We start from the raw sequence: 13,636 nt of genomic DNA on the forward strand, positions 1-13,636 counted from the left end.
GATATGGGGAGAAAGCAGGCACGGGTTATTGATTGGGGACGATCAGCCATGATCACAATGAATGGCGGTGCTGGCTCGAATGGCCAAATGGCCCCCTCCTGCACCTATTTTCTATGTTTCTATCCACTGTAAACGTACCAACTGCCACAGGTATGTGGACTACACCTCTCACCCTGCCTCCTGCAAAGGCACTAGCCCCTACTCTCAATTCCTCCATTTCAGCCGCATTTGCACCCAAGACGAGGCTTTCCATTCTTGGACATCCAAGATATCCTCTTTCCTAACCTTAACATGGTTTTCCCCCCTATATCGCATCTATGACAGTCACAGATGGATCCCACATTTCCTCTTGTGTCCTCAGTTCTGGTCTCACTCCACTTCCCCCCAGATGGAACAAGGATAGAATTTTCCCGGTCCCCACCTTTCACCCAACCAGCCTTCTCATCAAACACATCCGACATTTCCACCACCTCCAAAGTGATCCCACTACCAGTCACATCTCCACCCCTTTCCACCTACTGTTTCCTCCACAACTCCTTGGATCACACATTCCTTCCCTCCCCACGTACCTTCCTCTGCAACCACCTGTCGCTACACCTCCTCCCTCATCTCCATCTAGGGACCCCAGCAGTCCTTCCAAGTGAGACAGAGCTTCATGTGCACCATGTCTAACTCCATCTACTGCATCCAGTGTTGCCAATGTGGCACCCTGAACATCAGCAAGACCAAACGTAGACTCGGTGACGCTTTTGCTGAACACTTGCTCTCAGTCCTCCAAGGCCTTGCTCTCGGTCCTCCAAGGCACTTCTGGATTGGCCGGCAGCATAAGACTGATGGGAAAGCATCGTCATTGTGTGTAACCCTCTGACAGTTGTGTGAGGATGTTCTATGATAGTCATCGACATGGCGGCAGTGAGGAAAGTTTCTGAAATCCAGTCGGCCCCTGACGGTGGCAGGTGGGTGCAGGAGAGAGAGATTAGTATGAGCAACGGTGGAGGCAGGTACTTACTTCAGGGTGAGCTTGGAGTGACAGTTGGAGCAAGCGAAACAGTGAACACACCAGGACTTGTTGAGAGCCGACACCACTGTAACATAAAATGGATGCTGTCACTTTCACCTCCAGACCACTCACTGTTCAACCAGGTGCCCGTCGCTTGATGAAACTGGGTTGCTTGGCAACAGGAGCAGGCCATTTAGTCCCCTTAACCCTCTGCCCAAACTATGGGGGATGCGGTCCAATCTCAGTGCCCCTGCCTCAGTTCCACTATCCCCAGGGACCAATACACATGGGGACACAGTCTAACCTCTGTGCTCCTGTCTTGGCTCCTCATGCTGCTGCCCTCCATCCCATCTCTGCCAATGGAGGCAGATCATCCCCAATTTAAACTGTGAAGAAGTGTTTTTGGGCATCACCAGCCCGGCCTAATGTTAAACCCATTTCACTACAGTATTCCTGCACTCACATGGCAGTTACAGGTGTAATCGACACATACTCAGGGAATGACTGAGTTTGTTTTTACAGACGTCCGTGAGCCGATTTTGTCCGTAAGTCAGAAAATACACAAAAATCACTCGGTACGGTAATCATACCTCCACTGTACCGTAACAAAGGGCATCAAAGTACAGATTGATCAAATAGGAAGATGACCAGTTGGTGAGAGAGAGGAAACCAGTTTTAGTGTGTAGGAATGTACGTAAATCAGGCAACTGTGGGAGCTTGTTCATGCGTACGTGCATTAACCTGGGCATAGCCTGTACAAGGCTGATCTATGCAACCCATTCTGTGAGACTGGGCTATGTAACTCTGGAGTTAATATGAAGCTGCACCACTGGGCTACACGCCTGTGTGTAACTTGGGAGCTGGTCACCGTGGAGGCAGGGTGAGGACAGGAGTGATGCTGGAGTCAGGGGAGATGGGAAATGTAGGAATGATGATAGAAACAGGAGAAGGAAATCGTCCGTGCAAATTGTGTGACTGATATTGAGTGGGTAGCCGGCGAGAGAATAGAATCTGTCTCTGTCTGGGAGGTGGGATTAGCTCGTGGAGGAGTTGAATGGAGGCAGTCGGATGGGTACTTACCATCACCCTCAATCACCCGGTTACAGTGATAGCACACATCTCCATACAGCTGCCGAGACAAACACAGGCAGTGAGGGTCAGAGAACACATTCACCCGGAGACACCGTTCCGCTCAGTCCCACATACTCGGTGATACAGTAAATGTTAACATTACAGTTAATAACAATTCCATGTTAGTAACATTACTGAAATACTGAGTCGCATTCAGTAATAAAGACACAGTGCTTCTGAATTAGTGGGTGACAGTGTAGTACAAGTAACATTAGCACTGGACATAGAGTAATATTACTGCATAAGTGAGTAACAATCTCCACATGCCAACATTACTAAAGAGACAGTTTAATGCTGCACTGCAATGCTGCAATGCATCACGGGTCCAACGACCTGGGTTTGATCCTGTCGTAAAATGCTGTCTCTGTGGAGTTTGCACGTTCTCCTTGTGACCTCATGGGCTTCCCTGGGGTACTCTGGTTTCTACTCACATCCCCAAGACCTGCAGGTTAATTGGCCATTGTAAATTGTCCCTAGTTTAGTCAAGATAGAATTTAAGGGCAGTTGATCAGAATGTAGGGAAAATGAAATAAGATTGTATAGGATAGGTATAAATGGGATGTGTGGATTCTGTGGGATGAAGGACCTGTTTCTGTGCTGTATCTTTCTTTTTCAATTGCCACAATTCTTCCCAGGGAATACTGTGCACAGATATGGACACCAGCTGGATGTCAGCTCGTGATGTAAACTAGATGTTAGCTGGGGTATATTGACATTGGAAGGTTCGCCAGATTAATTAACATGGGCTAGGTTCTGACAAGACATTGCAGAATATAACTAGAGAATGACGAAGCAATGAAATAGGCCCTTCGGTCAACTCAGTCTGTGCTGTCCATTTATAGTGATCCGATTCTATTCTCCCCACTTTCCCATAAATATCCCCCCCCCCCTCCATCCTGGATTCCCCCACTCACCAGGAGTAATTTTCAGCAGCCAATCTAATCCACCAACCTGCACATCTTCAGGATGTGTGAGGGTAATGGGGCACCCGGGGGAAACCCACAGTGAGAACGTGCAAACTCCTCATGGGCAGCGCCTGACATCAGGATCGAAGGTGGCTGTCTGAAACTATGAGGCTGTGGCTCTTCCCGCCGAGCCACTGTGCCCACAAAACAACTTAAGTGAAGGAAGTGTCCGCACTCGGGCGTACCTGGTTGTAATGCTTCTCACAGTAGGCCAGTCCTTTCCGTTCAAAGTGATGGTGCCCCAGAAACGGTTTCTCACACTTGGCACAGACAAAATGCTGCAATAAATGGAGGGGGCAGGGTTTTAGTTACAATCACCATAACATCAACAGCAGCAGAACAACTGCCCCAGGACAGGAGGATATGACAGGCACACGGATGCGGGGGGGAGGTCGGGGTGCAGAGAGTGGGTGGGGGCAGTGTGTATGGAGTGGGTAGAGTCAGTGGGCAGTAAGTAGGGTCAGTAAAGTTAGTCCAGGCAAAGATGGGGTATGTGGGCAGAGAGAGGAAGAACCAAAGTCCAGGAAGGGGCAAAGGAATAGCCAGAGTCTGTCTGAGAAGAGAGGAGTCTGCCCAGGGAGAAGGGGAGGCCAGGGAAGGGCAGATGTGCCTGGGGCAAAGCAGAGTCTGAGCAGGACAGGGTGAGCTCAGTGTCCAGGGAGGGTTGGGGTCTGTCCAGCAGGGCAGTCAGTCCAGAGGAGTGGGGTCGACCCTGGCAAGTGAGGGAGGGGGGGGGTCTGTAGCCAGGGAAGTCTGCCCTCTCAGCTCCCTGGCCGTGGTAACCCCTCACTCCGCGCTGTCCCTGGGAACAGCCACCCACCTCGACGTGCCACTGTTTCCCCAGGGCATTGACCACGCGGCCCTCGATGGGTCGCCGACACGCCCCACAGATGGGGACCCCCGCCTTGTCGTGGCAGGGCAGGCAGTAGAGACCCCCCTTCATCTCCCGGGCATCCGGCGTGAGCTCCTTCCTGCAAAGCACGCAGCGTGAGATCCAAGCTCAATGATCCTTCAAACACATTCAATACTTACAGTGATTTATATTTACTGGTGGAGCAGCAGCCTCACCGCCCCAGAGACCCAGGTTCAAATCTGACCTCCGGTACTCTCGGTGTGGAGTTTGCTTGTTATCCCGGTGACTGCATGGGTTTCCTCCCATATCCGAAAGACGTATGGCTTGCATCTGAAGCTTTTAAATGGTTACTGGAAATTTCCTGTGTACATGGGTAGAATCTGGGGGCAGTTGATGAGAATGTGGGGAGAATAGGTTACAGGTGAATTGGCAGCGCATGGGATTGATCTGTGCACCAGCATGGACTCAATGGGCCAAATAGCCTCCTTCAGTGTTCCAAGGAGGGAAGGAATATATACAAATTTTTAGGTAGCGTAGGCACTGCTGGACAGGCACACATGGACAGTCACACATGGATAGTCGCATGGTAACAGGCACATGATTACAGTCACATGTAGACAGACACACACGGACAGTTGCACACTGACTACCATCGTACTAATCATACTACCATCGTCTCTGTACAGGGATATCATTTATTCAACGTCTGTCCTAGTCTCTCCAAATGTCAGTGGTGGGGGTGGGGGCGGGGGGGGGCATTGGTGAGAGGATGACACCGGATGTCACAGACCAAAGGATCAGTGTAATAATATTTGCTCCCAGATCTGTGAAGAAGAGATGAGCAACAACAATGAGGTTAAGAACAGTTCTATTAACACGATTAACCAAAGGCATGGATTGCGTGGTGTCACCGTGGTTACAGACCGTGTTGGGTGGGTATTCTACATGATTGAGTTGATTGGCCAACGTACCCACAGTGGGTGCAGTTGAAATGGTCAGCGTGATAGGGATCACTCTTGTACATTAGTGGCACCTCGTCAATAATCAGATGACACTTCTGACAGATGTACTGGCCAAGTCGCTTTGCCTTTTCCCGGTTGTGGCAGGGTCTGCACAGATGCCTGTGGAGAAAGATCATATCAAGCTAATTAATGCACCATGCAAGCACACTAAACTGGAGTCTCCCTCACACATTGTTAATGCATAACATCAATGCATGTCTGTGTGCAGAAACATTAAACCCTTACAGTGCACATATCATTGTATATTTAAACTTTGATACTCAACTCTGGAAAATTACTATATTATTTGTGGATGAACGTTCATTATCATAGCACGCTGGTTGTTAAATTAATGATCATGATAATGTGCTCGCTGACATCTTCATGGGCTCCCATGTAATCGGACACTTGATGGTGCTGATTCAGCAGAATTTACAGACTGTTGGATGTTTTCCGACTTCTACCCCAGCACGTTCAGTTATGCCCCTGTCCCACTTGGGAAACCTGAACTGGAGACTTTGCGCCCCACCCAAGGTTTCTGTGCGGTTCCCGGAGGTTGCAGGTGGTTTCCGGAGGTTGCAGGTAGTGGAAGCAGGTAGGGAGACTAACGAAAAACCTCCGGGAACCGCACGGAAACCGTGGGTGGGGCACAAGGTCTCCAGAGGTTTCCGTTCAGGTTTCCTAAGTGGGACAGGGGCATTAGCTTTATCATCTTAACCATATTACATAGATAAGATGCAGTAAATTTCAAGACAGACTGGAAATGTTGTTTGTCTCACCACAGATGCTACCTGACCTGCTGAGTCTTTCCAGCATGTTCTGTTTTATGTGCACGCATGTACACACACACACACATGCACATTAACACATACACACAAACATACATACAGAGATGACTATGCACACAGATTTGTACGCACACAGATTTGCACATGCGTACACACAGACACATTCACACACACACACACACACACTATATTTATAAACTGGTAGGATGTCACTCCTTTGTGTGGAGAGTTGGAATGAGCTGGAGGCCACCAACCCCCGTGGGAGGATGCCAGCGCACTCGGGGCAAATCCACGGGGTCGCAGGGAGAACGTGCAAAACGTTCACAGATAGGACCCCAGGCCGGGATTGAACCTGGGTCCATGGAGCTGTGAGGCAGCAGTGTTAACCGCTACACCACCGTGCCACCCTCATGGAAACTCCCGAACATCATCACCATGGCCCAAAGCCAAGACTGGTCCTGGGATAAACTGCGATGTGCAATGAGCCAGGATTTAGGAAGTGGGAGGGTAGGAATTTCTTGGATCTTATTTTTTCTTTTGATCACTCTTCTTATTCACATCTCTAGTGACCCCTCGACCAGGAGACCTCCCAGTGGCCAAGAGCAACACCCTACTGACTCACTGGAGCAGAGCCACAGCCAGGAGCTGACACACCTGCCATGTTTACCCCTCCTGAGCTGCTAGCGGAGTTCATTCACTGGATTACAGGAACGGTAAAGGTGTGGGAGGATCTGAGTGCTTCCGACTATGATCGATCATCTGCTGATTACCCTGGGGCAGCTTTAGGTCATCACAGCGCGCCTGGTGTCCGGATGTATAAAGTTGCCAAACATCGGCAGGGTTGCACCATCGACAGCTGGCTTGGTTAAAACTTTGGGCTTCACTTTCAGAGAAGCTGAAATGGTTGTTGTGATGTCCCCCATGTCTCCATGTTGGAGCAGAGAGAGGGATCTGCTGGGCTCTACAGTGCACATCATTGATACAATCTCCTACATGTGTACACAGGAGCCAGTACAGGCCAGTGGCAACGCACACATGCACATGTGCGTACACACCCTTACGTGTACACACTCGCACATGCTCATGCACACATACAACCATTGCATGTCTACACAGCACACACACACACACACACACAAGAGCATAAACACAGGCCAATGTTTCACACATTAACACTTAACCCCTAAGCATCTCAATAGCACAGAGGTGTTTTGTCATTTATGTGGGAGACCACTGTGAGTCCTCCACTTAGTCCCGCTCCCTTCATATCCTTGTCTCTTTTTCCAGATATTTGCCCACTTCCCCTTTAAGCATTATCACAGATCCTCAGACTTTCCGTGTTCAATCAGCGCCAGGAAATGCTGTAATTCTCTGTGTGTACGAACACACCCACGATCACATTCCCGTGTGTACATACATTAGTTAATGTGCTTCTCCTCACATTCCTCACAATGAAAGAAGGGAAACAAAGATTAGCAAACATTCCACGACCCAGGAATGGCGGTGAACACTGATTTGTTAGTAGTTATTATATGTTTATTTACCCACACTATGGACTTAATTTAGGATCAGTTGTAGGTCCTATCCTACACATAGCCCCTGCACCCGTATTACATAAAAATGGACAATGTCATCCACTGCTCTGTTTAAATTGCTTGAGGGGAAAAGTAATCTTCCACATCTTAATATCTGCAGGAATAACTTCATTCTCAAGAGGAGGACTTCTGTTCCGTCAGTATTCTCCTGGACCCAGGTTATCCCAGTCAGTCTGCTCCTATTGACTGCAAGGCGTGTTACCTCAGTCACTGAAGATTGCTTATCCTCCTAGTGCAAACTGCCCAACCTGCTGTCCTCCTGATTCTCTTTACTCACCCTCGGTGTAAGAATATATTTCCAATGTTCCCGGGAAGTGCATGGATCTTTTCTCCCAAAACCAATGATCACAGGTATCTCCCTGCTTCATTATCCGTGGGATGGATCTACCTGTTATCCAGTGATCATTCGACAGATATCCTGCTGCTCCTGTGTTCATGGGATGGATCAAACTGCTTCAATGGCAATGAATCAATCTCTCTTGATTCTGAAAATTCAGCTGGGGACGTGCTGGTTCTTTCCACTAATGAACCTGTGGGGGTTCTAAAGGGCAATCTGTCATCCCTTGGTCACGCTCTCTATGAACCAGAGCCAATCTGGCATTAGTCTACTGGACACAGATCTATGGTGAATCAGTTCGTCTTGCTCTCTGACTAGTTCTTCCTATTATTCAGAGTCATGGAGTTGTGCAGCGTGGAAACAGGCCCTTCGGCCCACTTTGTCTATGCCAACCGATTGGCTACACTGAACTGATTTGATTTAATTTAACTTTATTGTCATTGTCCATAGTACAAACACTGAGACAACAAAATGCTTTTTGTCATACAGCCATACGAATAAAAAAATAAAAGCACAGAACACGATAGTCTATAACATAAACATCCCCGCAGCGGTATCAAAGTTTCCCACTGTGAGGGAAGGCAACCTCCCCATTGGTTCCCCGATATTCTTTGATGTTAGCCATTAGCCCGTATCTATCCATATATCTGTCCAAATGTCTTAAAACTCATAATTGTATCTGTTTTTGTAGCTTCCTTTTGACAGCTCATTCCAGATATGGACTACCCCACTGAGTGGAAATGTTGCCTCTAAGGTCTCTTAAATCTCTTCCCTCTCACCTAAAGCCTATGCCCTCTAGTTTTAGAATCCTCCACCCTTGGAAAAAGACTGTGAGTGTTCACTTTATCCACGCCCCTCATGATATTGTTCATCTCAATAAGATCACTCCTCGGCATCCTATGCTCCAAAGAAAAAAGTCCCAGCCCTGTCTAAGTGAGGTCTCACCAACGAGTTGTACAGCTGCATAATCATGTGCCTACATTTGTACTCAATACTCTCCCCAACGACAGCAAACAATGCCTTCTTCACTGTCCACCTGACTCACCACTTTTAGGAACCTTGTACCAGTACTGCCAGATCTCTCTGTTCTGCAACACCTTTGTGGGTCTGCCCTTTACCGTGTAGGCCCAGTTGTTTCTCAGTTGGTTTTAGACAATTAAGAGCGCGATTGGCCACCTGGCCCCGCAAACCTACTCCAGCATTCAATAAGATGGTGGCTGGTGTAATTGTAACCTTAATTCCACACAGCCAATGCAACCATTCCCCCTTGCTTGGATATCTCTTCCCGAAAGATATTTGAAATTCTGCTTTCTGCAGTCCTTTGAGCAAGGCAGTTGCGCCGGGAAATAAAATCTTTGAGAGTGCAAGAATTTGCCTCATCTTTCTCTCTTAAATGGATGACTCTTTACTTTTGAACGATAAACACCTAATTCTAGATTCTCCCCACAGTAGTTAGAGATAGTGAAGAAAGTTATGAAGGATAAAGAGGGACATAGTAAATTGAGTAGAACGCTGGAAGATGGAATTTAATCCAAGCAAGTGTGAGGTAACGCATTTTGGGAAGTTGGAAACTAACAGGACACATACAGTGAATGGCAGGGATGTCAGGACTGGTGATGTACAGAGAGATCTTGGGGTGCAATCCATGGCTCCCTGAAAGTGGTGACACGTGGACAGGGGGGTGAAGAAGGCATTTGGTATGTTTGACATCATAGGCCAAGGCTATGAGTGCAAGAGTAGGGACATCATGGTGTGGCCAGGAAAAACATTTGTTAGACTACATTTGGAATGTTGTGTACCATTCTGGTCACTGCACTGCAGAAAGGATGTGGTAATAATAGAGAGAGTGCAGAAGAGATTCAATAGACAATAGACAATAGGTGCAGAAGTAGGCCATTCGGCCCCTCAAGCCAGCACCGCCATTCAATGTGATCATGGCTGATCATCTCCAATCAGTACCCCGTTCCTGCCCTTCTCTCCAGATCCCCTGACTCCGCTATCTTTAAGAGCCCTATCTAGCTCTCTCTTGAAAGTATCCAGAGGACCGGCCTCCACCACCCTCTGAGGCAGAGAATTCCACAGACTCACAACTTTCTGTGAGAAAAAGTGTTTCCTCGTCTCCGTTCCAACTGGTTTACCCCTTATTCTTAAACTGTGGCCCCTGGTTCTGGGCTCCCCCAACATCGGGAACATGTTTCCTGCCTCTAGCGCGTCCAAACCTTTAATAATCTTATATGTTTTTCCTCTCATCCTTCTAAACTCCAGAGTATACAAGCCCAGCCGCTCCATTCTCTCAGCATATGACAGTCCCGCCATCCCGGGAATTAACCTTGTAAACCTACGCTGCACTCACCGGGATGCTGCCTGGAATGAAGGGCTGTGATTATAAGAAGAGATAGGATTGGCTGGGATTATTTTCACTGGGATGTAAGAGGCTGAAGGGTAACCTTGGAGGTTTACAAAATTCTGGGATGCACAGATAGGTTGAATACAGGATATTTCCTAGGATGAGGGAATATAAAATTGGTTTAAGGGGAGAAACATAATGGGATCTGAGGGTAAGCTTCCTGGTTATAAGGAATGAACTGTCAGAAGAGGTGGTGGAGGTAAGTACAGCATTTAAAAAGCATTTGGACAAGTACTTCGATAGGAAACATGTAAAGGGACATGTGCCTAATGTCATAGCATAATGTGGGCAAATGGGATTAGTGTTGATGCATTCAGCTTGGACAAGGTGGGCTGAAAGGCCAGTTTCTGTGCTGTGAATCTGTGACTTTAAAAGAAAACATCCTCTCCACATCTGTTGAAATCCCTCAGGATCTAATTTGTTTCAATCAGTTCCCTCTGGGTCTTCTAAACATGGGATACTAGCTTAGTCTGTAAAACATTTCCTCATTAACCAACCTGGCCGTTCCTGGTATCAGTATTCCCCAAATGCTCCCAATGCATCAACATCCTTAGATCTCTGTTCTTCCTTAAATATTATACTTTATAGATTTTGTCCTCCGGCTGTGGAATTCCACACTTTAAATTTGCTTTAAATTATTTTCTTGAGACCTGAAGGCAGATCTCTAACTTGTGTTATGTGATATCTGTTTTGTTTCATTCAAATTTTAAAAACTGATTTGATATAAACCAGATTCATTTTGAGTGTTGAGATCTCTGCACTAAGCCAACCATAAATAGAAGAATGATGAATCATCTTCGTTAGATACGTGCTAGCTGTTGGTCCGCAATAACGTGCACTCCTGGGTCAGGGGGTAGGAGCCGCCGAGTGGCCAGAATGGCCAACTGGGAACTGGGAGAGGGTGGAGGGAATCTGCAGGAGAGCAGGAGCAGCTCGGAGTGCAGTGGGCGGAATTGTAGGTGAGGTGTGGAGGTATAAGGGATCAATGAGAAAGTGGATGAGGGGGAGAGGGTAGTGCAGAGGGAGGCAGTGGCTAGCTGTTCCTTGCCAGCACTCCCTGACCAGCTGAAAGATCAGCTTTACACCAAACCCTTCTTTATGAAGAGTCGTGTTGAAGAGAAATCCTCTTTTGGCATTTAGATGTATTTATCCTCTATCTGGTATCTTTCCTTTTGAATCTCAAAGAACTTTTTATAAACTAGCTTACTAAATGTGCTGCCTTGTCCAGAGAGTCTATCAGTGCTTCCTATGAGGGCTCCCAACAGCTTTTCCTTGTTTCACTCAAAGGATCGAGATTTAAATGACACAGTAAGGGATTGTTAGAGATGCTGTGTCAATAAGACAGTGACTTGGTTTGTGTGCCCATCTCTGCATGAAATAAGAGATCACGCGGGGATGAATGAGGAGGAGGGGTAGCAGCAGCGGGCGTCTGGCTGGATAGCAGGACTGTGGTTATGAGACGCAGTGGAGAGGTGGCAGAAGGGAGAGGTACAAACGTGGTGTGGGAGCAGGGTAACCTGGGTGTATCTGTGCATTGAATACTGAAAGAGTGGCTGTCCAAACATAGATTTTGCAGAGATTTCACAAGAATGTGTAGGAAGGAACTGCACCTGCTGGTCTAAACGGAAGATAGACACAAAAAGCTGGAGTAACTGAGCGGGTCAGACAGCGTCTCTGGAGCAATGTCACCTATTCCTTTTCTCCAGAGATGCCGTCTGACCCGCGGTGTTACTCCAGGTTTTTGTCTACCTTCAAGCATAAGCGTTTCTTGTATCCACAGACACACAATGCAGAGGGAGTGGGTTGAACCTGCATAAACGCTGCAATATTGACTGGAATGGTTCTGGGGATGAAGCATTTCAGCTCCTGGGTCAGACTGGGGAAGCTGGGACAACAATTCCAAATGCAGTTCGAAAATGAACACCACAGGTCCATAACCAGTGTCCTCAACTTAAATAAGGGCAGTTGTGATGGTATCAGGGTGATGTTGTTGAAGGTGAACTGGGTACAGTTAAGAGCAAGTCAGTGATGAAACAATGGCAGAAATTCAAACTGAGCTATAATGCTATAATATCAGGAGTTTATCTCATCAAAACAGGGGATTCCACAAGAAAGAGGCACAGGCCGTGGGTTAACAAAGGAGGTCAAGGATTATGTTACATTGAAAAGTAGTTCATACAAAGTGACAGAGGCTGTGGGAGGCCAGGGGATTGAGAAATGTTCGATCCAGCAGCACAAATCTAAGGAGCTCATAAGAAGAGAGAATTGTTTTTGTTGCAAAAACCTGCATGTTGTCGTATTTAAGCAAACACTAAAGGTCTCTCTGAATATATAAATAGCAAGTAGGTGGTGAAAGTCAATGTGGAGCCCCAGAGAAAGAGGCTGGTGAATTAATAACAGCAGCAAGATGTTCTGAATAAAGCTTTGACATCAGTTTTCACCATGGAAGACATTGCCAATCTCCCTAAAACATTAGTGTGTAGGAAGGAACTGCAAATGCTGGTTTACACCAAAGAGACCCTTTTTCAGACTCGGCCTGAAGCGTCACCCGTTCCTTCTATCCGGAGATGCCGCCTGTCCCACTGCGTTACTCCAGCATTTTGTGTCTATCTTCCCTAAAACATTAGAGAGGCAAATTTCAAATAATGTGGTGGAACTTACAAAAATGCCAATTAAAGGGATAAAGTAGTGGAGAAACTCAGGGGGCTCTCAGCAGACAAATCACCTTAACCCGATCGACTGCATGCCGGGGTTATACAGTCTGTGGCTGCAGAGATGGTGGACCCACTGGTTGAAACGCTTAACTTGCTCAACTCTGGAAGGAAACCCAAAGATTGGAAAACAGCCAATGTGACTTCCTCGTTCAATAAAGGAGAAGGGGGGGGGGGGAAGTACAGGTCAGTTAGCTTAACATCTGTTATTGACAAGATGCTGGGGTCAATAATCAAAGAAGAAATAGCTAACCATTTTGTAAAGTTGAATATAATTAAACAGGGTCAACATGCTTTAATGAATGGCAAATCATTTGACAAATTAGCTCAAATTCTTTGAGGATGTGAGATAGAGAATTGATAGAGAGGACCCTGTAAATGTAGTGTATTTAGTTTTCCAAAAAAACATTTAACAATGTGCCACGTAAGAAAGTGGTGTATAAATTAAGGCCATAGTATTGAGGTAGTGTGTTAGCATGGATTAAAAACTGAATGCCTCATAGAAAAGTGGGGCTTGCAATAAATGGGTCATTTTCAGACTAGAAGTAGGTGACGATTGGAGTACAACAGGGATCAATTGATGGCACGCAGTTCTTCACTATTTACAAGAAGAAAAAGGATGTAAGGTTTCCAAATTTGCTGATGATATGAAAACAGGTGGAAGGGCATGTTGTGATAAGTATACTATGATTCTGCAATGGGGTGTAGATAGATTGAGTGAGTGGCCAAAAGATTGGCAAATATAAATGAAAGTGGGAAAGTGGGAGGTCATGCCTTTTGGCAAGTGGAATCAAATGGCAAATTATCAAAATGGGGAGAGGCTGTAAATGAAACTTAGAGGATGTTCT

General features: G+C 46.8%; 1 protein-coding gene across 2 annotated transcripts in view; it reads right to left on the reverse strand.

The window, feature by feature from the left end:
• LOC129703479 (LIM and senescent cell antigen-like-containing domain protein 1) overlaps nucleotides 1–13,636 on the reverse strand; it is a 53,756-nt gene that overhangs the window by 520 nt on the left and 39,600 nt on the right. For both annotated transcript variants that reach the window (XM_055645986.1, XM_055645985.1), the window contains exons 5-9: nucleotides 4,921–5,070; nucleotides 3,917–4,067; nucleotides 3,282–3,374; nucleotides 2,081–2,129; nucleotides 1,010–1,085 (exon numbers count right to left, since the gene is read on the reverse strand). In XM_055645986.1, coding sequence (XP_055501961.1) covers nucleotides 1,010–1,085; nucleotides 2,081–2,129; nucleotides 3,282–3,374; nucleotides 3,917–4,067; nucleotides 4,921–5,070 — 519 coding nt within the window. The remainder of the gene's footprint in view (nucleotides 1–1,009; nucleotides 1,086–2,080; nucleotides 2,130–3,281; nucleotides 3,375–3,916; nucleotides 4,068–4,920; nucleotides 5,071–13,636) is intronic.

This window comes from Leucoraja erinacea, chromosome 14 (assembly GCF_028641065.1).
Source record: "Leucoraja erinacea ecotype New England chromosome 14, Leri_hhj_1, whole genome shotgun sequence".
Classification (NCBI taxonomy): Eukaryota; Metazoa; Chordata; class Chondrichthyes; order Rajiformes; family Rajidae; genus Leucoraja; species Leucoraja erinaceus.